Source organism: Carcharhinus amblyrhynchos, chromosome 3 (genome assembly GCF_965287045.1).
Source record: "Carcharhinus amblyrhynchos chromosome 3, sCarAmb.v2.hapA, whole genome shotgun sequence".
Lineage (NCBI taxonomy): Eukaryota > Metazoa > Chordata > Chondrichthyes > Carcharhiniformes > Carcharhinidae > Carcharhinus > Carcharhinus amblyrhynchos.
The window spans coordinates 76675329-76702890 of NC_137326.1; the positions used below are offsets into that span (position 1 = coordinate 76675329).

Genomic DNA, 27562 nt, shown 5'->3' on the forward strand with positions numbered 1-27562 from the left:
GGAGGAGGCCAGATGGAGTTCTGGGGGGGTGGAGGAGGAGGAGGAAGGTGGGCCAGATCATTCCCTGGTGGGGGGGGGGAAACAGGAGCAGGGCGGTCCATCGCCATTCTATAGGCAATCAGTGTGGGGGAGAAGGGGGCAGGGGCTTATGATCAGTCTGTGTATAGGGAGTTTGGGTGGATAATGGGGACAGTTATGTTGTGGGGGTAGGGTGATGTCCGTGAGGGCTATCGCTCCCGCTTTTTGCTCACAAGCCACTTTATCCGCTTTTTGCAGCCCAGGAGCGATGTGACAAGGGAGTGTCTTTCAAATTTCTTTTCACTGCGCATGCGCAGTTCAAAGCTCCAACTGGAGCTGCAGCCTTTGGGTGCGCTAAGCCCTGCCCACAATATGATTCAGATTCGCAACTCTTTTTCAGACTGAGTGTGTACGGGGGCGCCTGAGAACAGTTTCCCAACTCCGATCTGAATTGCGCTGAGATTCAGCACTTAGAATCAAAATGTTAAAATCAGGCCCATTGACACAATCATTACACAACACCCTGACACAATCAGTGATACAACACACTGACAGTCACTGACATATCACACTGACACTGTCACAGACACAACACCTTGACACAATCACTGACATCACTCATTGACATAGTCACTGACAACTCACTGACACAGTAACTGACATAACATACTGACACAACTCACTGACACAGTAACTGATATAACATACTGACACAACGCACTGACACAGTAACTGATATAACATACTGACACAACTCACTGACACAGTAACTGACATAACATACTGACACAACGCACTGACACAGTAACTGACATAACATACTGACACAACTCACTGACACAGTAACTGATATAACATACTGACACAACGCACTGACACAGTAACTGATATAACATACTGACACAACTCACTGACACAGTAACTGATATAACATACTGACACAACTCACTGACACAGTAACTGATATAACATACTGACACAACGCACTGACACAGTAACTGATATAACATACTGACACAACGCACTGACACAGTAACTGACATAACATACTGACACAACGCACTGACACAGTAACTGATATAACATACTGACACAACTCACTGACACAGTAACTGATATAACATACTGACACAACGCACTGACACAGTAACTGATATAACATACTGACACAACGCACTGACACAGTAACTGATATAACATACTGACACAACGCACTGACACAGTAACTGACATAACATACTGACACAACGCACTGACACAGTAACTGATATAACATACTGACACAACTCACTGACACAGTAACTGATATAACATACTGACACAACGCACTGACACAGTAACTGATATAACATACTGACACAACGCACTGACACAGTAACTGACATAACATACTGACACAACGCACTGACACAGTAACTGATATAACATACTGACACAACTCACTGACACAGTAACTGATATAACATACTGACACAACGCACTGACACAGTAACTGATATAACATACTGACACAACGCACTGACACAGTAACTGATATAACATACTGACACAACTCACTGACACAGTAACTGACATAACATACTGACACAACTCACTGACACAGTAACTGATATAACATACTGACACAACTCACTGACACAGTAACTGACATAACATACTGACACAACGCACTGACACAGTAACTGATATAACATACTGACACAACGCACTGACACAGTAACTGATATAACATACTGACACAACGCACTGACACAGTAACTGACATAACATACTGACACAACGCACTGACACAGTAACTGATATAACATACTGACACAACGCACTGACACAGTAACTGATATAACATACTGACACAACGCACTGACACAGTAACTGATATAACATACTGACACAACGCACTGACACAGTCACTACAGAACACACTGATGCAGCCACTACAGAACCTACCTGGCACAGTGGTGTGTTTCACAAAGGCCACTTCACCAGCACCATCCTTCAAACACCTAAAAAGATATAACCACACCAATCAGTTAATCCATGTGCCCAGTCTTAATAGAAGAACCTACAATGCATTTACCAATTCCCTTAAGCAGGATTGGTGCCTTTATGTTATTATAAAAATGTAACAATCCTGTACTTCCACAGTTCTCATTCCCTTTTATAAATGTTACTGCCCCACTCTCCCTTTCAGTCCTCGGCCACCTTTGCTCTTCCAATGAAAGTCAATGGAATCTCAAGGCTGGTTTTACCTTTCAAATATTTCAGATCAGAATCTTTGCCCCTTTTTTTTGGATACCAGCTGTTAATGATCCTGTTATTCCACCTCTGTGAGATTATCCATTGTTTCCTGTTTTGTCTCATCATCACTTTGTGAATGAATCTATCCTGCCTTTCACCCTATCACAGAGCTTCCCTTGTTGCCTTCCCTCACCCACTTTCCTGGCCCCTGTACTTGCTTAAAACCTGTTACATCTCTAACTTTTCCCAGAACTGATGAAAGGTCATGTTAACTGTGTTTCTCACTGCACAGATGCTCCCTGATCTGCAGAGTATTTGCAGCATTCTTTGTTTTCATTTCAGATTTCCGACATACACAATATATTACTCTTGTGACATGTTTTACTCAACAAATCTTCAAAACCAAACAATTAAAAACAAAGAGATCTGTAATAGCTAAGCTAACCCAATAACCAGCAGAGTGGAATTTGCCACTCAGAAATCCTGCCTTGCGAAATGAGGACTACCTACTGAAATGCTCCAGAATAATCATAGTAGGGCTCCACGTGTGACCGCTTGCAGTGATTCCCATCTGTTCCGTTGCACAGTGCACACAGTTTTGGGAAAGCTGGACTGGCACCTGGGACACAGCTGGAGGAGAAGAAGTTTTCCACGACTGGAGATCAAAATGGAAGCAAACATGCAAGTGAGAGATTGGACTCTGTACAAGGCTGAGCAAAAACACAAACAGAAATCAGAAGGACAAAAGGGGAAGTAACTTTACTAATAAACCAAAAGGATTCAATTATCCCACAGGATCGTGCAAATAGCCATATGTTTTGTGGCAGTAGAGGTGGCCAACCGTTGGACCGAACCAGGATCTTCTGGTCCCACCCTTGTCAAGAGGGATACATTTCCAGTGAATGCATCCCTTACCGCTCTGAATCCCGTGGCGGGGGTGCACTGACAGCCAGAGCAGATAATCCCACCGGCATGAATGGTTGAAAGGTTCTGGCCCACATTTCTGATGTTTAAACCCCAGTCCCACCAAACTTCCATTGCTGCTGTGACAGCTCTGGACTAACCCTGATGGACCAACCTGGTTCCTGCCTTTCATAGCCAGTAACCTCAAGTGGTTCCAACCACCTCTTCCCATTTAGTCACCTCTTCAAGAAGAAATAAGCATCAAGAGCCAGAAATACGGGGAAGGTTCAACAAAACAGAGGGTAGCAACAGAAAGAGGGAGCGATGGGGAGGTAAGGCAGAAGAAAGTCAAACCACACGGAAGAAACAAAAGCAAAGGTAAAACAACACAAAAAGGTTAGTGCCAATCAGCAAAGATGAGATTTGAGAACTGGGAGACGAAGATAAGTAGAAAAGACGAGAGGAGAAAAAAGGGCAGGAAAGACAGAAGATGCAAAACAGGTGAGGGGGAGAATGAAATGTAGAAAAACAGAAAAGGAAAGGAGAAAAGAGGGATACAAAGCAGGAGGCCAAAGCAAAGCATGTATAAGGGGCATGAGAGCAATTCACCAAGGCTTTATTGACAGCAGCTCACAAACTCTAGTGAAGTATCATCATAGTCTCAATGTGTGTTCGACAGAGATTATTGGAACCAGGAGGTTCTAAACTTTTATTAGCATGTTATGGCCAAGGTGGGAGGGGTGCACTGTTTGTCTCCAGTTCCACTATTCCAGGCATCACAACATATATTTAAATGATTTCCCCAGTTTGCTGTATAGCTAAACAACTTGCTTTACCTCTTCATCTCAGAATGAACAGCTTTCTACAATAAACAACAAAATTATCAGGGGGTCACAACGTCTGACCTTCAGGGTGTTGTATTGTGGTGGGTGGGGGGGGAGCCGGAGTTCACAAGTATGGTTTACACAAAGATTGCCCTGGGCTACAAGCAATCTGAAGATGCAATTTCAATCATAAACTCTAGATAGCTCCAATTGGGTCACACCAAGAGTTTCCCAGGAAAGATTGGAAGAATTAAAACCACTTCTAAATGCTGAGTAACTGTTGCAGAGTCCCACACTGACCCACTTTAGGTCTCCCTCCACTCATGATACCCCCCCCCAGGGTAATCTCCACCACCATTCACAAATAATCCCCACTCCCAACAGGACTCCCCAATCAACCAATCCCGCAGGGGGCTCCACTGAAAACCTCCTAGTGACGGCCCACACCCTGAAGGACCACACCTCTTAAAGGAATTCCCCAACCCACAGGATTTCCTCCACCCTGGAACTCTCCCTCCAACCTGTCTCTCAGCTCCACCTATCCTAACCCTGATCCCATAGAAACCTGATCTGACACACCCCTCTCTGCCTCCCACCACTTTAGAATCCCAGTTTGTCCCAACCCCCAAGTTCCGACTTGTGGGAAAAATGTGGGTGATGCACACAAAGGAAATGAAAGAAACTGTTGTAAGACTGACTGGTATCAATAATCTTTAGTAAAAGATCCAAGAAGTTAAATCTTATGATAGACTCATTTGCAAAAGATTTCATGAAATAAACTATTTCCACATCCCACAATTCTATCTCTTTATAAGTGCTCTTCCATATTAATTACCTTAGAACAGTAGAATCCCTAATAGTGCAGAACGAGGCCATTCAGCCTGTTGAGTCTGCACTGATTCTCCAAAAGAATATCTCACCCAGCTGCACACCCTCCCCCTCGCCATATCCTTGTGACCCCACACACTTATGATGGCTAATCCACTTAATTGACACATCTTTGGGACTAAGGGGCAATTTAGCATGATCAATCTACCTAAGCTGCACATCTTTGGAGTGTGGGAGGAAGCCAGAGCACCCAGAAGAAACCCATGCAGACAAAGGGAGAACATGCAAACTCCACACAGTCACCCAAGGCTGGAATCGAGCCCTGGTGCTATGAGTCAGGAGTGCTAACCACTGTGCCACTGTGCCACCCAGCACACATTGCAAATGACAGATGTACCATTATTTCCAGGATTTTTCTGCATCTTGTTTTGCCAATCCTATTCCATTCATTATACTTTTTGTGGTACATTTTTTCCCACATTCGTATTTATTAGAAATAAACAAAATCTATCTTCCAAACATTTGCATGACTGACCTAAATCCTTCCTCTATGCATTGATTGGCTTGGCTGTTCTCAACATTGAGAAAGCTTTTCACAAAAGAGAAAAGGTAGCATTTTACCTTTTTCAATCGGGGACAATCCATCCCAAGATGTGAGGTTGTATTTCAGGATGGTTCCTATTGGGATGATCCAGCCAGCAGATTTACCTAGGCCAGTGTGACAGGATCTTTTGCCCCTCAGATCTCTGAACTCGAAGTTACTCCCCTGCTTTACCACAGCTACAGCGTAGTAGCAGGAGCTTCCTGTAACAGAAAATGCAGTGTCATATCCAAACCACTGTCTACACCTGTACCATACTTACAATACAGCAAGGGTGATGGAATGGGATGCTTGTGGAAACTTTGGAAAAAAACTCTGGAAATAAATTTGAAATGATAATACTGCTTGGAATGACTTAATGCAAGGTAAACAGGAATTGAGAATAAATTATTGAGGTTGGTGTCGAGAGGGGCCTTGAAAAGATTATTGAGATTATTGTTGAAAGGAGTATTATTCAAGATACTGATATGTAGAGAGAGAGAGGTAGATTAAGTCTAGAAAACAACCAGCTATTGAGGATCCTTAGAGATCAGGGTTGTGACTGTGATTGCCTTTTGTATTAGTATATTTTGTATCCAACTACTTTATGGGTCTAGTGGTCTATAAAAGCCCAACTTCTGGGCTGGCTTTGATCACCTGAAGGGGCTGGAGTGGAATTTTCCAGATTTGTTTTTTTCTTCACTGTTCCCAGGATTATTTTCCAGTCCCAGAGTTGACATTGCTGGCTGGAGGCTAAGGTGCATCAAATTTTAATAGTCCAGCCATCATGAGCAAGGAGCAGGTCTGACAGGCAAACTGGTCCTTGTGCTCATCATTGTTGGCATTTTCACGATTGGTGAATCAATTTGCAAGATCTTCCTGTCAGCTGTTTTTTTTTGCAATCCCATCTGCAAATCGTAAAATGGGTGATTCAGGCGTCCTTGTTTTGTGCAGGAACTGAAACTCAAACACACACACATCCCTCAAAGAGAGAGCTTCGAAGAAATAGGCTGTCAAAATCAAACACCTACTCTCTTCAAGATATGATTGAAGACCTTAAAATGGTCACCAACAGTAATCCATCAACTAGCTCAAATGTCTATATTGGAGCAATATACTGATCACTGTTCTAAGGACAAGAGACCGTGTTTGGCAGATATATTGAAAGGATTTTTGGTTTTGTGGAAGAGACGGGGGCAATCTTGGGCCCGTGTTCACTGTCCATGCAAATGCTGGCTGGAGCTTGAGATCCAGAAGTCGCAGTTCTCGCTGTCGTGAATGCAATTTCAAATCTTTTCCTCCCCTTGCCGGTGACATCATCACGTTCATGCCCATAACACCCTTTAAAGATGACGCCCCAATCTCTGTGCCACCGGGTTTCACTGGTGTGTTGTGGCCCAACCTCCCCTACATGACGACATGAAACACACCCCCTTGATTTTTTTGGCATTAAGATCTGGAGAGAAACATACTGGTTTTCTCACTGGAAATGACAGACTTTTATTTTTTTAGGAAGATTCTCTTCGATGTATCTACCTCACCCAGCCACATCAATGAAAGTTCTCAACAAAGAAGTGGGAAGAGCCAAATGCCCAAAATTCACCATCTACAGAATCATTTGAACAGTCTCTCTGAATCACAGATTTCACATTTCCGCACATCACAGCTGCTACAAATTGGAATCTTTCTTATTCACAAGAATAATTTTCTCACAATATCACAATGTCTTGTGTAACCAGGCAGTGACAAGGTGTCAAGTTCTATTTATGCAATATATAAAGATACTTTACATCATAGTCCTAGATGACTGTAGTCTCAAAGGGAAAAGCTGACTGGTGGTAATTTAACCTGAGGCTCACCACATCTCAGATAAGGGACGAAGTTGAGCCTATCATGAATAATCTCAGCCTGTACAGGAATTGAACCTGACTGTTGGCATTACTCTGCACCACAGACCAGCTGTCCAGCCAACTGAGCTAAACTGACCAGATGTTGCAATATATAAGACAGATTCAGGTAGCAGGCTCACCATGTGGCAGAGTGCTGGGTACTACTGAGCAACAGCAGATATCAGCCATGTTTCACACAATGTGCACGCACCACGTTGCTGTTTTTTTGAGCAGTTTTGCACTCAACATTTCATGAGCAATTGGTTACCTGTGGCATTCTCAGCTGCAATCGGTTTCAGGCGTGGTTCAGGCAAGAGACCTCCCCTGTATATATCTCCACCATCCACAGTTATAGCATCTGCTTCACCACTCTGAGAATGAGAAATATACACTGTAATCATTCTTCTTCAACAGCCAAGGGCAAAACCACAACATGTTATTGACAGATAAAGGTTATACAGAGGCTTGCAGCCTAGTGGCTGCAGCTAGCTCCCGAGAAGGTTGGAGCACTGTGTACTGTTCTGGTCACCATGTTATAGAAAGGGTATAGAGGCACTGGAGAAGGTGCAAGAAAGGTTCTCAAGGATGACACCAAAACTGTGAGCTTTTCTCTTTCAGGAATGGATTGAAAGGCTGGGTCTCTTTTCTTTTGAAACAAGATTGCTCAGAGGTGACCTAATCGAGATCTTTAAAGTTATGAAAGGTTCTGATAAAATGGATACAGAGGCAGTTTTATTCCACTTGAGGGAAAGAGCAAAACTAAAGGATTTCAATACAAAATAGACACCAGGAAATGAAATAGGAAATCCAAAAGGAAATTTGTTAACCAGATAGTGACAAAAATGTGGAACATGGCCACAGGGAGCATTTGAGACAAATAGTTTGGATGAATTTAAGGGGAAGCTAGGTAAGACCTTGAGATAGAAGGGAATAGAGGGCAGGTAGGCCTAGAGAAGGAATGGGTGAAGGTTCGAGTGGGGCACGAACAGAGGAATTTAAAGGAATTACAGACAATGTCATGGAAACTTTTAAGATTCTGAAGGGGCCTGACAGGGTAGATACTGAGAGATTGGCTGAAATTCTTCTGTCTCGCCCACCACAGGAATCACAGTGGGCGAGGTAGAAAATTCAGCAGACAGTTCAAAGGTCCATTGAGCTTGGATGAGAATTTCCAGTCTTGGAGTGAACATGGCCAATGGATCCCTGTGATTGATTCCCCAGCTGGGGAATCTACTCTCAGAGTAAGGGGCAAATCTTTTAGGACTAAGATGAAGAGAAATTTCTTTTCTCAAATGGTTGTGTATATTTGGAATTCTCTACCCTGGGTGTTACATATTTAAGTGGCTACAGATTGCTTGAAAAGCAGCTCATGTGATTTGATGGTGATGTCATTAGGGTGCTGTAGAAGCTGCTGTTTATCTTTCAGTTCGTTCCCTATGCTGGCAAGAGGTCCTAGATTGAATCTGCTTCTGTTAGTTTGAATCTACATGTGTAAACCATAGGTTTTCTTTTTGTTTAAAACCCACAATCCCTGACATAGTTGGGACATTAAACAAAGAAAACTGGTGACGAGTCGGGATTTTGTTTCATTGAGAAATGATCTTAAGTAGAAGAAAAAAGTCATGGATTTTCACACTTTGACTATTAGAATACTCTGAAGTAGCAACAACAGGATTAAAAATTGAGGTTCCAGAAGGAAGAGCAAGTAAGAAAAAGAAACTGGATGATACTCTAATTACAGGGTCCAGTGAACAAGAGCACTTGAATAATTAGAAGCAACTTTGGAATGTCTTCAAGCATATGGTCTGCAAATCAAGAAGGAAAAGTGTGATATTTTCCAGATGTTAGTCTAGTATTTGGGTCATATTATTGATAGTGAAGGCCCACATAGAGCACCTAAAAGATTAACTTTATTTTACAAGCACTTTGTCCAATGAATATGATGTAATTGAAGTGTTTTCTTGGATTAGTAAATTATTAAGGCAATTCTTTTCCTAATTTAGTTACATCATTGAAGCCATTGCATAAGTTAATCATAAAATAGTCATGGGATTGGACAACAGAATGTGAGAAAGTTGACAAGGATATCAAAATGCTTTGTAGAAGTCTGAAATATTGGTTCATTTTAACCCAAAGGTATTTCTGCTTGTTTGCAATATTTCACCTTTTGGAGTAAGGACAGTTGCTTTACATATTATGCCTTTGGGAGAACAATCAATAAGTTTTGCTTCACATATTCTGAATCTAACTATGCCCAGCTAGAGAAAGAAACATTGAGTGTATTTTTTTGAGTACAAAGGTTCCATCATTATTTAGATGTTTGCCAGTTCACACCACTGATTGATCATCAACTGCAACCACTGTTTTTGGTCAGTTCAAGACATACTGTCATTAGCTGCTAGCTGTTTGTAAAGATGGTCACTGATTCTAACTGCACATTCTTACGATATAAAATATCTTCAATCAGAGTACCATGTTAATGCTGATGCATTATCACACTTACCATTACATATTGAGCAGATGTACTTACTAGTTATGTTAATATTCTTTATTTTTTGCTAGTAGATGATTTGTCTGCGATTGCTTCTCATGTTCAGGGACATACCAGAAATGATCCTATAATGGGGTGAGGTGGTGGATACGGTATTAAAAGGAATGATAGCTGGAATGCATCATCTGCATCCTGACTTGAAAAGCATGTGCGTCAAGAAGGTTGAAGGAAGAATTGGCCATCCAAGGTATGTTTCTATTTTGGGGAATCCAAGTGATCATTCCTTATAATCTACAAGAAGAGTTCTTGAACACCTACATAAAGAACATCCCGGTACAGCTCGGATAAAGGAATTAGCACACAGTTATTTTTGGTGGCCAGGTCTGGATGCTCAGATTGAAGAAAAGGTGGGATAGTGTCCATCCTATGCATGAATAAGAAATACATCACCGTTGTCTCATTTACACCCTTGGGAGGGACAAAAATGCTACGGCAACAATTACATGCAGTTTTACTGGTCTGAGGGTTACATGTCCTTAGCCATAACTGATGCACACTCAAAGTGGCCAGAAGTTGTTATCATGAGATCGACTACAACTGTCCAAATGACTGAAAAACTTGATGAAATCTTTGCAAGATCTGGTAAACGGGAATAGATTGTTAGTGATAATGGTTCATAGTTTACTTCACACGAGTTTAAGGATTATTTAAATGTAAATAATATTCAAATTATGAAGCCTGTACCTTATCATCCATCAGCCAGTGGATTAGCTGAAAGATTTGTACAATCCTTGAAACATTCTTTAAAAGCTTCAAGAGAACAAGGCTTGTTATCACATTGTGTGAATAACTTTTTGGTACCTTACTGAAACTCTACTCACGCAACTACCCAAAGTTCACCTACATTACTATTCTTAAAGAGAAAATTGAGAACTACATTTGATTACCTCTGTAAACTTCAGAGATAGTAGGTCATCAACAACAATCTCAAGTTGCTTAACAAAGAGTGAGGGCAAAACAATGCTCAGTTCAACAAGGAGATTGAGTATCACAAGTGAAAAATGAGTAACAGCCATGGATTTTGGAAAACAGGTCCAATTTCTTACACGGTTGAAACTAAAGATGAACTAGTTTGGCTGCGTCATGCTGACCAATTGTCATTCTGAAATGATTTCTCAGAATCATCTCCAGAAGTACCTACTTCTTCCCTAGTGTTGTGAATACTACTACAGAATATTTAGATGAATCTGAGTTCCCTGTTGACTGTATCTATGCTACTGGGCCATGTGAGAATGATGCAGAATTCGCCCCAAGAGAAATAGTGCCTAGTAAATTTCCAAATCATACTTCTAGGGTCAAAGGCATCGAAGTTTCAGAATGTCATACACAACAAAATAAAAATAGACATCCTCCTGATCGACTTCCTTACTGGCTGTGCATAATGATGCATAGTGCGTCTAAAATATTATTGATCCTTTGTATAACATGTAAGAATTTGTTGTCATGACCACAGAACTGAACAGAGAGGGATATTATATATATGTAAATGGTTTACTACCCCTGTCATAGATCTGACATCACAGTGGATGTGCCATCATTGAACTTATTTAGGACTGGGATAGACAGAGTTTTGGGGCATGATTTTATGTCTCGTTCATTCAGAAACCATAAAATCCCACCCGAGGCCAACGGACCTTCCCACGCCCCCCCTCCCTAATCACTCCGATTCCCGAGGTGGGCGGGCTGGTAGAATTTTGGCTTTGGTCTCTCAAGGAATCAAAGGATCTGGGAAGAAGGCAGGAAAATGAAGTTGAAACCTAAGATCAGTTGTAATCATGTTCAGTGACAGAGCATTCTTAATGGGCGACATAGCCCACTGCTGCTCTGATTTCTTACATTATTGTACTCTTGTGGTATGGATTGTTTAGGCCGAATGATCTATTTCTGCGCCATATTTTCTGTATAATTCAATAATCTCTGATCATAAAAACAAACAATGAAACACAACAACTATTCATTCTTTCCTCCTACCAAGAGACAATTAGAGGAAACAGGGTTAAGGAATAAAAGTTAAGCCTGCAAAGTGAGTGCATTGAATACACAGGCAGTATGTGCTATCCAGGTATAGGTATATTTTGGTCAGTGATCCTGCAAAGTAACAGTTAATTTGGGAAGGGCAGAATAAATCATGCAAAACTGTCATGAAATTCCTGGAAGTGGACCTAGGGGACAGCATTCATCTCCTGTGAAGAGGAGGCATCAGCTGATCAGCGTTCCAGCTTTCATTGGGTCACAGGCTTATCTTGAGAGCACAGCACCACACAAGGTGTGCAAGTGGGAATGTGGCTTTGTCGTATTAACACCATGTCCTTTGTGATGTCTAACCACTGAAATATCAGAGTCAGTGGCTGCTAACCACCACTGTGCCATTAAGTATATTTGGGGTGCAGCAGGTTGAGAGACATAAGCAGTGGCCATTTAGCGGGCTCCTCGCTGGAGACCACGGTCTCCCCGCGTCTCTGGCTGCCAGATTACTGGCGTCATCGGCTCCACGCTGGAAATCAGTGTGGAGCTGACTAAAATGTTTAAATCCTGATTTATAGCTTATTAGCGGGCCTGGGACTGAAGTCTCCAGGCCCGTTAGCCTCTCCCCTGCTGCTCGGAGTGGTTCTCTCCAGCAGGGTTTACAACAGCTCTGCACTAATGGGGAGCTGGCAACCCAACCCCAATGGAATGAAGGGAGGCCATGGAGGCCCTCAGGATGGTTGGGGATAAGAGGAGTGCCTCCCGGGCATTGCCAACCTTGCCCCTGACATTGCCCTGACAAAGTGACACTGCTTGAGGCACTATTGACTAGGCATCAAGGGGGTTGGGATGCCAGGGGATGCGGGGTCGGGGAGATCGGGACTGCCGGTGTGGTTGGGGTAAATTGAGGTGGGCTTGGGTGGGGAGGAGTCGGCCTGGCCCAGAGACGCCCAGAGGGCTAGCAGTCAGGGTGTGTAGGGGGGTGGGGAGGAGTCGGCCTGGCCCAGAGATGTCCAGAGGGGCTAGCGGTCAGGGTATGTAGGGGGGTGGGGAGGAGTCGGCCTGGCCCAGAGATGTCCAGAGGGCTAGCAGTCAGGGTATGTAGGGGGGTGGGGAGGAGTCGGGCTGGCCCAGAGATGTCCAGAGGGGCTAGCGGTCAGGGTATGTAGGGGGGTGGGGAGGAGTCGGCCTGGCCCAGAGATGTCCAGAGGGGCTAGCGGTCAGGGTATGTAGGGGGGTGGGGAGGAGTCGGCCTGGCCCAGAGATGTCCAGAGGGGCTAGCGGTCAGGGTATGTAGGGGGGTGGGGAGGAGTTGGGCTGGCCCAGAGATGCCCAGAGGGCTAGCAGTCAGGGTATGTAGGGGGGTGGGGAGGAGTCGGCCTGGCCCAGGGACGTCCAGAGGGCTAGCGGTCAGGGTATGTAGGGGGGTGGGGGAGTCGGGCTGGCCCAGAGATGTCCAGAGGGGCGAGCGGTCAGGGTATGTAGGGGGGTGGGGAGGAGTCGGGCTGGCCCAGAGATGTCCAGAGGGCTAGCAGTCAGGGTATGTAGGGGGGTGGGGAGGAGTCGGGCTGGCCCAGAGATGTCCAGAGGGGCTAGCGGTCAGGGTATGTAGGGGGGTGGGGAGGAGTCGGCCTGGCCCAGAGATGTCCAGAGGGGCTAGCGGTCAGGGTATGTAGGGGGGTGGGGAGGAGTCGGGCTGGCCCAGAGATGTCCAGAGGGGCTAGCGGTCAGGGTATGTAGGGGGGTGGGGGAGTCGGGCTGGCCTAGAGATGTCCAGAGGGGCTAGCGGTCAGGGTATGTAGGGGGGTGGGGAGGAGTCGGGCTGGCCCAGAGATGTCCAGAGGGGCTAGCGGTCAGGGTATGTAGGGGGGTGGGGGAGTCGGGCTGGCCCAGAGATGTCCAGAGGGGCTAGCGGTCAGGGTATGTAGGGGGGTGGGGAGGAGTCGGCCTGGCCCAGAGATGTCCAGAGGGCTAGCAGTCAGGGTATGTAGGGGGGTGGGGAGGAGTCGGCCTGGCCCAGAGATGTCCAGAGGGGCTAGCGGTCAGGGTATGTAGGGGGGTGGGGAGGAGTCGGGCTGGCCCAGAGACGTCCAGAGGGGCTAGCGGTCAGGGTATGTAGGGGGGTGGGGGAGTCGGGCTGGCCCAGAGATGTCCAGGGGGGCTAGCGGTCAGGGTGTGTAAAAGGTGGGAGGGTCGGTCAGGGATGAGGGGTCACGGGGCTGGCCAGCAATCAGGAGGCCAGCAGTGCGGAGTTACTGCAGATGCACTGATCTCGCTTCTGACAGTTTGGTGCATGCACAGTGACCCGCTCAGCACTATGCTGCTGGCCTGTCCAGCAGGAATAGACCCCTGCCCATTGATTTGTATGATGAATCACACTAGTGCACTCTGCAATGCACAGGGTGGGAGATACATTTTGAAACACACTGAAAAAAAAACAGAATGGATTTACTCCCGTTTTTACACAAATTTGGCGCTTAGAATCTTTTTTTGGAGAATCCAATCCATTGAGTCCACTTTTCTGTCTACTTTACCTACACACATCCCCACTCCACCCTGTTCTAACAAGCTATAGCATTTTGAGAGCTGTTGTCTCACGGAAATTTGCAATTTCTAGTCATGTATGCAGAGCAAGAGACAAATGAAGACATACATTGAAAGCTTAAAAAGCAGAATGGGTATAGATTTGAGAATGAAACCAAGGTGTAGATTACCCTCAAGGAACCACAGTCACCAACATTATAAAACAAGAACCTGAAGAAGGCATTAAGTATGGAATAGGTCATTCTCTCTGGGCAAGCTTTTCCAGTAGTGGTAACCCTGTTCCGATTAGAGACAAGGTTCATCAATGTGAGTGCACTTTGTCCAAGTTTGATGAATTGTAACATTGGAGATACTTCCATTAATTGGAATATACCTGCTTCAGGTAAGCCTGATACTCTGAAACAAAATGATGAGACCACAGCCTTAAGCCCAAGTCATGAAAGTTAAGGCCTACCTTGATAGCAGCCAGACAGGCTTCATCAGTGTCCTTGACTATACATTGGAAGTTGAAGGGCTCACCAATCATTGCAGTTGTCAGATCCTTGCACTTTGATAATTCGTCTTCAGAAACTGTACACCATGTGATATTTGGGATATTGGCAGATGAAAGGGCTGGGAAAAATCAAACATCAGATAGCAATTAAACAGTGAAGAGAAATAGAACAAGGATTATTCAAGAGACAGAGGGCCCAATTTTACCATTTTGATTCTAAGAGCTGAATCTGGACGCAATTCAGATCAGACTTGGAAAACTGTTCTCAGGCGTTGCCATATGGACTTAGCCTGAAAAAGAATCACACTGTGGGCGGGGCTTATTGGGCCCAAATCACTGCTGCTCTGATTGGGGCAATGAGAAAAAATTTGAAAAATGCTCCCCTGTCACATTGCTCCCAGGAGCAAAAAGTGGATTAGGCAGCCTGGGAGTGAAAAGCAGGAGCGATGGCCCCCACAGATATTGCTCCATCCCCACAACATAACTGTCCCCCTAATCCACCCCCCCTACTACCCAGACCAATGGTGACCCCCCTGCCCCATTCCCCACCACCAATCGCCCGCAGAGTGGCAGCTGGCCCCCTGCCCCTGCACCCACCCCCCCCTCCAGAGAACCCTCACCCTCACACCAGAGAATGATCGGGCCTCCCTCCTCCTCCCTTCTCCCTTCCCCCCACCAGAGAATGATCTGGCCCTCCCTCGCTCCCCCCCACCCTTCCCCCAACCAGGGAACCATCTGCCCTCCCTCCTCCTCCTCCCCTCCCCCACCAGAGATCCATCTGGCCTCCTCCTCTTCCTCCTCCCCCCCACCACCAGAGATCCACCTGGCCTGCCTCCTCCTCCCTTCACCCCTCCCCCCCACCAGAGAATGGTCTGGCCCTCCCTCACCCGCTCCCTTCCCCCCACACAGAACCATTTGGCCTCCCTCCACCCCCTAACCCCCCAACCAGAGAATAATCTGACCTCTCTCTTCCCCCCCCCACCAGAAAATGATCTGACCTCACTCCTCCACCCCCAACCAGAGAATGATTGGGCCTCCCTCCTCCCCACCAGAGATACATCTAACCCACCTGCTGTTCCCTCCCCACCCACCTCCCGCCCCCCCACCAGAGAACGATCTAGTCCACCGGCCTCCCCCCACCACCACTGAGTTAGGGAGCCATTGGAAGCTCTAAACTTACCTCTTTGGAAGCTGGAGCGCCCAAAACAGACTTTTACTGAACATGTCTGTTTCACGCTGAATCTGGATGTGCGAACGCAATGGTAAAGGGGGAAATACAGGTAAGATTGAGCATCCAGCTCATTAAGTCAACTTAAATGCACGCAAATACATTTAAATTGATATCGCACCCATTTCCAGCGCAGTTTGGATCGTGGCCATTTTCAGGCCTTGGTAAAGTGGGCATCTGCACAGATGTGGGTGAGGATCGCGTAAATCGCCTCACGCCTAACTTTACCAAGTTTTTGCACCCATTTTCGGGCAAAGTGCAATGGTAAAATCAGGCCCAGAAGGAAGGAAAGAGAGAGTGAGAGAGTACAACAATTGTACATAGCTAAAGACACAACGGTTGTATGGGAGAGAGAGAACATAATGCTTATTGTATGTGAAACAGGAAAGTAAGGTGGCTATCAAACAAAGGAGAGAGAGATATAAGTAAATTATACTATGTTGGCAGTACAATTATATAGGAGATAGAAAGGCAGAGGTGAAACCATGATCAGGTGAGGGACATGGCTAGCTCATTGCACTGGGGGTGTGCTGACACCTGCAATGGTGATTTTCCTGAATAGAGTAAGTGATCAGGATAGCAAATGAGATTAAACCAAAGCTTTTCCTGATACGATTTTTTAAAGACACCTTGGCTTTTGGCTAAGATGATGTGTTAGATCAAGCCTGGGAGAGGGTGTAATGCCTCATCCTGTCAGCTTGGATCTTGTTTGATAAAGTCCAAGATAGGATGCAATGGCTTGTCAGCTTGGATCTGGTTTGTCCCTCATGTTTGGACTACGATTGGACTTAATTTGAAATGGCTTTTTTGATGTGGAATAAAGTACCGAAGGGTTCAAGTTTAAAAAAAATAGAAACAGCAGTCACTATATAATGGAGAGAAATAGTGCACAGCTATTTAACAGGTGTAAAGCACTTTTCACAACTTCAGGACATCTAAGTGCACATTATAGTGAAATGCTTTACAACTGTAGGAAATGTGGCAACCAATTTGCACACAGCCAGGTCTCATAAACAGCAATTTGTCAATGGCCAGATAATTTTGTTTTTAGCAAGTATGCACAGCAATTATACCACAGGATCATAAGCAAAATGGAGAGAAGGCAGTGATAATACAGGGAATATAAGAAGATAAAAGTTATACCAAAAAGTGAGAATACAGTAAATAAACAGGAGATGGTGAGCACAGCAATCTTTAGAGGTGGGGGAGAAGGTCAGAGTTGTCACAGGATAGAATGAACTATATTTAGGTAAGAAAGATATAGATAACTTAGCTATTATAATAGAAACAGAGTGATAATTGCGATATACTGCAGATGGCGGAGACAGTATTTGTACAGGAAAGAACAGCAATATATAAGACAGAAAGAAAATAAAGGACAGCAACATTCAGGAAAAATAGAGCACAATGAGTACACAAAAAAAGAAAGAACTGTGATTGTAGTAGGAAAGGACATTATATACAACAACAAGAGAATTACAATAGAGAATTAGGGGGAAAGAGCATGGATTGTTTATGCAAAAAAAAATTCTTGATATAATACTTTTCAAGACTTCAAAACATTCCTGTGTATTTCTCAACCAAAGAACTATTTTTGAATAGTAGTCACTTTTATAATCTGGAGAAACACAGAAGCTAATTTGCATGGAGCCATGTCCCACAGATGGTAGTGAAACAAATGCCTAGATAATCTACTTTGCCTATCATGTTGATCGAGGAATAATTATTGACCCGGACGTGCTGGGGAGAACTGCACTGTTCTTTCAAATACTGCTGTGGAAATATTTACATCCTCCTGAGGAGCAGCTTCAACTTGACATCCCATCTGAAAGATGGCATCATGTGCAGAACTCTTCCAGTATCAGTGCCAGCTGAGATAATGACCGGGATTTTCCAGCCATGCTCACCCCAAAACCAGAAAATCCTGCTCGAGGCCAATTGACCATTCTATAGTCCGCCCCTCTTCTGCTCTGATTCCCGTGGCGGGTGGAACAGGAGTATTTTCCCCTATATGCTTGAGTCTCTGGAATGGGAACACGCACCCATGACATGTTGTCAGAAGGGATGAGAGTGTTAGCACTGGGTCACAGCTGACACCGAAGGGAAAAATGTCTATCATTAAATGAGGAGGGAAGAGCTGGAGGAAAACAGTAATACAGGTTAGTGCAAGGGCAGTGAAAGGAGAAGGATAACAGCCATATAACGAAATGGGAGGAAAAAGGGGTTGAATTTAAGCAGGAGAGGGATGGCAGAGATATATGGGAAAGAGCAAGGACCGTGATTAAACCCAGAAAGAAAGAGATAGATACTGACTCTGAGAGATGACAGCAATTGCACAGAGGCAGGAGAAAAATTATGTGAAATGGCAGAAGTATGAGAGTCAGGAGAAACAGTGATACGTAGGGGAAAATGAGCGATTACACAAAAGAGGAAGGGAGAGAATGGTGATATCAAAGAGAGGGAGAGAGAAAGAGAGAAATAGCAGGAGACAGAGGATTGTAATATCCGAGAATATGACACTAATCAATGTGAGGGCCAAAGAGTAAAAATCAGCGTGTGAAAGAGAGAAGACGGCAATTAAAAAGTAAGCAGAAAGTGACAGATTGCAGTGTGTATGTGAGAGAAACAAAACAGCACTTATACAGGAAAAACAGACAGGGCAACAGTAATACAGCTGAAATAAACCACAGCAGAATATCAGTGACATAAATCAATAGTTACACATGAGAAAGTGAGGGAAGACAGTAACTGCATAAGGAAGAGGTAGAGAACAACAGGACTACTCTGCAGGAGATACTAAAGTGAGCAGTGAACAGTGAGATAAAACTATAATTATACTGGATTAAGAGACAGAGAAAGAACAGACAGTATATTAAAGTGTTTTGCAAGCTTTGTTAAGCTGCAGGTTTACCCTGTGAACTATTCAACAATGAACAGAGAAAAGTTGGTATCTTGTGGTGATGTTACCATGTCGCCAGCTCTGTTGATGTTTACAGTTGAGTTGATATGAGGGGTTTGTTTGACAGGTCTAGATTAGGCTGTCTCAGGACTGCAGCAAGAAACACAAACTTTATGCTGTTAATTTAAAGCACTAGTTTGCAGTTTTAGACTCCTGAGGATCTTACCAACCCATTTTCTGCATCAGTTTACACTGCAATCATTGCTTTATAGCATCACATTCACACAGCGATGCACTGGTTGTACAGTTGGGATCCAGTTTATTGAGAAACAATTAGCTGCTGTTCAAACAAACGTTATGACAACATTGAGCAATAAAGCAGTGGCTTGACTGGCAGGCTGAAATTTCTGCCTTCGAACATAGAATTATAAAATGAGACAGCATAGCAGGAGGCTATTCAGCCCATTGTGTAGTGCTAGCTCTTTGGTAGAATATCTAATTCTACCAAAGCTCTGTCTCCATAGTCCTGCATGTTGTTTCCCTTCAAATATTTATTAAATTCCCTTTTGAAAGTTACAATTGAATCTGTGTCTGCCATTCTTTCAGATAGTGCCTTCCAGATCAATCGAGCCACTTCATAAGAATGTTTCCCCCCACGTCACCTACAGTTCCTTTTCTCAAGCATCTGAAATCTGTGTCCTCTGGTTACCGACCTTGCAGCAACTGAAGATTGAGGGTGTTCGGGACGGAGCTTGGCACCATTTATACTTATATTTCATGATTTTGAACACTTCTATCAAATTTCCTTTTGATCTTCCCTGTCTGTGTACAGAACTGAAGTCTAATGCAAGACCAGTAGTGGAAAGAAACAGCAATTTATAACCAAATAACATATGACATTAACGAATAGACATTAGAAGTACATTTCATAGTTACACAAAGCTAGCAGAAGTTTAAAAATGTTTATTATTTTTATTTTCTTCTGTCCTTGCACATGATGTAATCTATATGTGTGTGTTCATATCTTTGGCTCTGCCTCTGTCTCCTCATTTTGGCTGGAAACTAAAATTACTAATGCAACAAATACATATTTACCAAATTTGTATGATATTCCAATCCCATTTTAATACAGGCATTAAACTACTACCTCCAAATGCAGGTTGTCATAGAATCATAGAATCCCTACAGTGCAGAAGGAGACCATTTGGCCCATCGAGTCTGCACCAACAACAATCCCATCTAGGCCCTATCCCCGCAACCCCACAAATTTACTCTGCTAATTCCTCTAACCTGTACATCCCAGGACACTAAGGGGCAATTTAGCAAGGGCAATCAACCTAACCTGCACATCTTTGGACTTTGTCACATGAGTACTTCCCACTATTATCACCAAAAGCAACTGTTAGCTTCCAACAGATCATTCTCTCTCATTCTGTCCCCTTTCAAATAATTTGTAACTGTGCATCAGTGTGAAATTGGCTCTCAGGTTTTCCAACCACCTTTCCCTGATATTGGTCAGAATGCATTGTTAAGAAGCAAAGACTTACATTTCTATAGCGCCTTTTTACAATCTCTGGAAGCTCCAAAGCGTTTCAGAGCCAGTAAAGTACTTTTGAAGCATAATTGCTGCTGTAATGTAGGAAATGCGGCAGCAAAATGTTTTCATGATGCTATCTGAGGGATGAATTTTGACAAGGACATCAGGGAAAATCCATCTGCTTTCTTTTGAATAGTGTCAAGAAACGTACTGCACCAGCTGAATGGGTCTTAGTTTGATTGTCATAAAAACTTGTATGGGAGTTACCCCGTACTATGGAAGAATGTTCGTTTATAATAAATAATTGTATATCGCAGTGAATAACATATTTGGAAAGGTACGTTTAGATAAATGCCTGCAAAGTAATTAATTTTAATACTCACAAATTATTCCCGACAGCAAAACAGCATAGAGTAAAATCATCTTGACAGTCTGCACACTGAAGAAACTGAGAACAGGTTCTGTCACCAATCAGCTCGGCACAGCAGGCTTGTGATAAGACTTCAGTCCACCTTCCCTCCTTTATAATGTCTAGAGATTAGAGAGTTGGCAGAGTGACATATAAAACTGACCTTGATCTGTGTGGGTCAAATTTCACAGGTGCACTTACCAAAACACAGCCTCCTTGTGGTACATTCAAATAAACCTTTGTTTAAGCCACAAGGAATGCAGAAAAGGAACAGAGTGTAGTCCAAGAGGGGCGAGAAAGGGTTTTCCCATTAATTCTTGAAATTAGCCAGGTTAGTTAATAAATAAAGAAAGTATTCATTGGGCAATCAGTAATTATTCGCCTCCCTTCATTTGTTATTTGTTACACAGTTATGTTTTTTCCACTATTTCAAAATTGCCTTCTATCATTTCTTGTCTCCTTTCCAAGCTTATATTTTTGGCCTTTATTTCCTTCTTTGATTAGCTCCTATTGTGGGATTGTTCACATACAGTGGATAAGGAGCACAGCACCATATATAAATAAAGAGAAAGTTGATTTTGTCCCAGATGACCGTCAGCAGCTCCCTCCTTTGAAGGGGAAGATTTGATCAGAGGGTCATCACATCTTAGGTGAGGGGCAAAGTTGAGAAGGCGGGGACATATATATATATGTCAGGATGCCCAAAGCCGGAATTCTACCATCCATCCCACGATGGAAATGGAGCGGGTGAGGGGCGGACAATGGAAATGTCCATTGAGCTTGGGCCGAAATTCCTTGTCTCATTTGTGCGAGGCCATAAAATCCCACCTATTGTTGTCAGTCCTCGCAACAAAATTTCTATTTCCAATTCATCCAGTCGTCACCATAATCTTGCCCACCAGTTTGATGCGAAGCTGGGATTCCAGCCCTATCTCTGGTTTCTAGTATTGAGTTACCACAATCCAATCTTGACTGAAACCCTTCGCAACACCTATGATTTGAGGGCTTCAAATATCTTCCAAAGCCCCGCCCTCTGCAAATCCCAACCTTGCCCCCACCCCCCCACAGTGGTCTGCCGTCTGTGCCGTACCCAATCCTAATTGCCTGTCACCCCTTTCCTCATGACTCTACATTGGGTCCTGGTGGTCCAACAATACCAGTTTAAAATTACCATTCTTGTGTTTGTGCTTACAGAAATAACCTGGACCACTTTCTGTCTCTGATCTCGATCCACCCTCCATGATTATGTAACCCGTTCCACTTAATTTTCACTTCTATTGGCCTCCCTGGGTGACAAATGTAGTCTAGGCCTGTTGGTGCTGATCTGAGGCCTATTTGTGTTACATACTGGAAATAGTTTGGGACTATCCCAAGCTCATTTGCAATGTTGCCAACTCGTGTTGTTGTTAACCACATGTTGCTTTTGCCCCAACTGTTTTGAGATCTGCCATTAAAATGATATAAACTGGAAGTGTTAATTGTGCTATATCGACAAACTGTTCACAAAACCCTTGCCTTTGCAAATGGTGCATTCTGTAATCAGCTGGTTAAGTAATTAGAGAAAGAGCTAAAGTGAATCAATATTAAAATATTCAGTCCCTAGCGCAACATGAATAACGCCCCCACATACCATTCCATCCAATGCACCCCTAGCAACAGGACCATAACATGCACCATCTCTCTGGTCCTGCACTCAACCCTGGAACACCTAGATAACAAAGATACCTACGTCAGACTCCTATTTATTGACTACAGTTCAGCCTTCAAAACCATTATTTCTACAAAACTCATCTCCAAGTTCCATGGCCTGGGCATTGGCTTCTCCCTCTATGACTGGATCCTAGATTTCCTAACTCACCGACCACTATCAGTAAGGATATGCAACAACACCTCCTCTATGATCATCTCAACATCAGTGCCCCACAAGGCTGTGTCCTCAACTCCGGACACTACGGACTTCCTACAGAAGCTCAGCATGGAGCAGTTGAACCAGGAGCACTCCTCATCACAATGGATGTCTCGGCACTCTACACCAGCATCCCCCACGACAATGGCATTGCTGCAACTACCTCAGTACTCAACGCCAACAACTGCCAATCTCCAGATGCAATTTTACAACACGTGCACTTCATCCTGGACCAAAATGCCTTCACCTTCAACAACCAGTTCTTCATCCAGACACACGGAAACACATCTTAATATGCAACATCTTCATCCACAGGTTTGAACAAGACCTCTTCACCACATAGGACCTTCAATCGGTGCTATACACTAGATACATCGATGACATTTTCTTCCTTTGGACTCATGGGGAACAATCACTGAAACAGCTATATGATGACATCAACAAGTTCCATCTCACCATCAGACTCACCATGGACTACTCTCCAGAATCAGTTTCATTTTTGGACACACATATCTCCATCAAGGATGGCCACCTCAGCACCTCACTGTACTGCAAGCCCATGGATAATCTCATGATGCTCCACTTCTCCAGCTTCCACCCTGAACATGTTAAAGAAGCCATCCCCTATGAACATGCCCTCCGTATACACAGGATCTGCTCAGATAAGGAGGATCACAACAGACACCTCCAGACACTGAAGGATGTCCTCATAAGAACAAGATATGGTGCTTGGCTCATCGATCTAACAATTCTGACATGCCGCAGTGAAAAACCACACCAACCTCCTCAGAAGACAAACACAGGACATGGCGGACAGAGTACCCTTCATCGTCCAGTACTTCCCCAGAGCCAAGAAGCCACGACATCTTCTCCAGAGCATTCAACATGTCATTGATGAAGGCGAACATCTCGCCAAGGCCATCCTTCTTGCATTCAAACAACCGCACAACCTCAAACAGACCATTGTCCACAGCAAACTACCCAGCCTTCAGGAGAACAGTGACCACAACACCACACAACCCTGCCACAGCAATCTCTGCAAAACATGCCGGATCATCGACATGGATGCCACCATCACATGTGAGAACACCATCCACCAGGTACACTGTACATATACTTGCAACTCAGCCAATGTCGTCTACCTGATACGCTTCAGGAAAGGATGTCCCGAGGCATGGTACATTTGGGAGACCATGCAGACACTACGACAACGGGTGAATGAACATCGCTCGACAATCACCAGGCAAGAATGTTCTTTTCCTGTTGGGAAACACTTCAGCGGTCACGGGCATTCGGCCTCTGATTTTTTGGTAAGCGTTCTCCAAGGCGGCCTTCACAACACATGACAATGCAGAGTTGCTGAGCTGAGACTGCTGGCCAAGTTCCACAAACATGAGGACGGCATCAACCGGGATCTTGGGTTCATGTCACACTATCTGTAACCCCCACAACTTGCATGGGATTGCAAAACCTCACTAACTGTCCTGGCTGGAGACAATACACATCTCTTTAACCTGTGCTTAAGCCACTCTCCACTCACATTGTACGTATCTTTAAGACTTGATTACCTATAAAGATTTGCATTCCAGCCATTATTTTGTAAATTGAGTTTGTGTCTTTATACGTCCTGTTTGTGAACAGAACTCCCACTCACCTGATGAAGGGGCAGCGCTACCAAATAAACCTGTTGGACTTTAACCTGGTGATGTGAGATTTCTTACTGTGTGCTCAGCTCCTTACCATTCTCTTTATACGCCAATAACTGTGGCCAAATTCCCCTCCAACTCAATTTTCAAGTTTGCTGATGACACTACTGTAGTTGGTCGGACCTTAAACAATGATGAGACAGAGTACAGGAATGAGATAGAGAATCTGGTGAACTGGTGAAAAGACAATAATCTCTCCCTCAATGTCAACAAAATGAAGGAGATAGTCATTAACTTCAGGAAGCTTAGAGAAGGACATGCCCCTATTTACATCAATGAGACAAAGTGGAAATAGTTGAGAGGTTCAAGTTTTTAAGTGTTCAGATCACCAACAAACTGATCTGGTCCCTCAGTGCCAGTGCTGTAATTAAGGAAGCCCACCAATGCCTCTACTTTCTCAGGAGGCTAAGGAAATTTTGCATGTCTGCTACAACTCACACCAACTTTTACAGATGCACCATAGAAAGCATTCTTTCTGGTTGTATCACAGCTTGATATGGCTCCTGCTCTGTCCAAGACCACAAGAAACTACAAAGAACAAAGCCCAGTCCATCACGCAAACCAACCTCCCATCTATTGGCTCTGTCTCTACTTCTTGAGGCCTCAAAAAACCAGCCAACATAATCAAGGATCCTATGCACGCTGGACATAATCTCTTCCACCTTCTTTGGTTGGAAAAAAGATACAAAAGTCTGAGGACATGTACCAACCGACAAAAGAACAGCTTCTTCCCTGCTGCCATCAGACTTTTGATTGAACCTACCTCGTAATAAGTTGATCTTTCTCTACATCCTAACTATGACTGTAATGTTACATTCTGCACTCTCTCCTTTCCTTCTCTATATATAGTATGCTTTATCTGTATAGTGTGCAAAAAGCAATATATTTCACTGCATACTAATACACGTAACAATAATAAATGAAATGAAATGAAATCAAATCAAATCCAGTCAAATGAAAATAAAGTGAGGACTGTCCACCTAATGCAGTAACAAAAAAAAAGTCATACACCTTGAACTCAAATCAGCAACTGAGCCTGGAGGTAAGGACCAGCAAGAAGGATTTTACGGCCTTGAGCTTTCATCCAAGTGTCTTGTGATGACCGAGGAAGGATGATTTCCATGTGTTTAAAGTTTTTCCCAGCAGCTTAAACCTGTGGCCCTACACGTGTCATCAGTGGAACAGTTTGCCCAGGATTAACTATTACTCCTAACCATCATATTCTATGATATAGCATATAATGTATATTGGGGGTTGGGGTGCACACTGCCTCTTTAAGTATGCGGGTCAGGTAACCCTGGGAGATTAGCTGCTCTCCAGTGTGGAACCTGGTTGTGCAGTCTTAGATCTGTCTGTGGAACAGTGCATACTTACAATAAAGAGCTCTCCATTGGACAATTTACCAAGTCTACCTCATGGTTCTTCATGCATCATACAGTGAAAGTGCATATATAATATATTCCAAGTATGCCAAGCTCTCCCAATACTTTTGAAAGGTATAGCATTCCACTCATTAAGACTCATGTGTAGCAGCTAACAGATCCACAGCAACTGAAACGAAAACACAGCAAGATGGGATTATAATTCCATTGCAGACTTTTTGGGAGTTCAATAGGGCAGCACTTCCACCTGCTTAATGATCACTACAGACTTTGCGCCATTGATTGATTTGAACACTGTGAGGCAGGATAAAAGAACATGAAACTGGCAGCAGCTGCTGCATTGTGCCTGCCCTGCACTAGGGGTGGGGGACACAAAATAGTTCTTCAGGGCACAGCCATGTGATTTAAAACTTCACTGAATCATTGACACATTGAAAACAGAAGCAGAAATAGGCCATTCAGCCTTTCGAGCCTGCTCCACCTTCATCATGGCTGATCATCAAATTCAATATCTTAATCCTGCCTTCCCCTCATATCCCTTGTTAAAGGTGAGGGGCAGGAGGTTTAGGGAGAATATGGGGAAAAGCTTTTTTATCCAGAAGCTGGTGATGGTCTGGAATGTGCTGCCTGGGGGGGTGGTGAAGGTGGGTTGCCTCACTTAAAAAGTACCTGGATGAGCAGTTGGCACATCATAACATTCGAGGCTATGGGCCAAGTGCTGGGTGTTTCTAATGACTCAATGAGCCGAAGGGCCTGGAATGGGCTGTGTGACTCTGTGATTCTATCTAGAGAAATCTAACTGGTCCCATTGTCCTGCTCCATCTCTGTAGCCCTGCAAGTTTATTTCTCACAAGTCCAATTTCCTTTTGAAATTAATTATCGCCTGCACTTCCACTACTTTCATAGCCAGCGAGTTCCAGGTCGTTAGCACTTGCCGTGAAAAGGTTCTTCCTCACATCCCCCACCAGCCTTCATCCCCTGCATCTCTTGCCCAAAAACTTAAATGTGCTCTTTGGCCCTTGAACCATCAGATAATGGAAACAATTTCTATATTTACCCGGTCTAACGTTGTCACAATCGTGTACACTTCTATCGAACCTGCCCTCAATTTCCTGAGGAAAACAACCTCAGCTTCTCCAGCCTTACCTTGCAACAAAGGTTGCTCATCCCTGAACCATTCTGGTGAATCTCCTTTGTATTCTCCCAAGGACCCTCACATCTTCCTAAAGTGTGGTGAGCTATCGTGGAAATAAAATCGGCAAAAATGGCAAATGTGAAAAACATTTGCGAAAGATAAACTTAACTGTATAGGGAGAAAAAGGAGGAGAATAGGAAAAGGCAGATATCTCCTCGAGAACCAGCAATAGGCTTCCATTGTATTACGATTCTATGATAATTTTGTCCACGCTAAAATGCCAGGAAACCCATTACTTTTGTTTGACTGTGGAGTCTATTTTTCTCCCTTTTCACTACATTGCTATGCTCCGGCCAAAATTCCATATCCAAGGATATTTAAAACGTTTGGATCAGGATCTCTATTATCTTCCCATGAATTTCCTCAGTCTTTGAATTCCGCTGCTGGTGCAATACTGAAAATAATGAATGAAGTATCAATCCGCAGAGACTTGAAGCAAATCTCGGCACATAAATAAGCAGCGGCAC

General features: G+C 44.0%; 1 protein-coding gene across 1 annotated transcript in view; it reads right to left on the reverse strand.

The window, feature by feature from the left end:
- The window catches only part of LOC145341206 (serotransferrin-1-like), a 103143-nt gene extending 82160 nt beyond the window's left edge, over positions 1 to 20983 (reverse strand). The window contains exons 1-6 of the mRNA XM_080186129.1: positions 20881 to 20983; positions 14795 to 14952; positions 7549 to 7651; positions 5433 to 5615; positions 2767 to 2911; positions 1966 to 2021 (exon numbers count right to left, since the gene is read on the reverse strand). Coding sequence (XP_080042255.1) covers positions 1966 to 2021; positions 2767 to 2911; positions 5433 to 5615; positions 7549 to 7651; positions 14795 to 14952; positions 20881 to 20920 — 685 coding nt within the window. The 5' untranslated portion in view covers positions 20921 to 20983. The remainder of the gene's footprint in view (positions 1 to 1965; positions 2022 to 2766; positions 2912 to 5432; positions 5616 to 7548; positions 7652 to 14794; positions 14953 to 20880) is intronic.
- Between the last annotated feature and the right edge of the window lie 6579 nt (positions 20984 to 27562).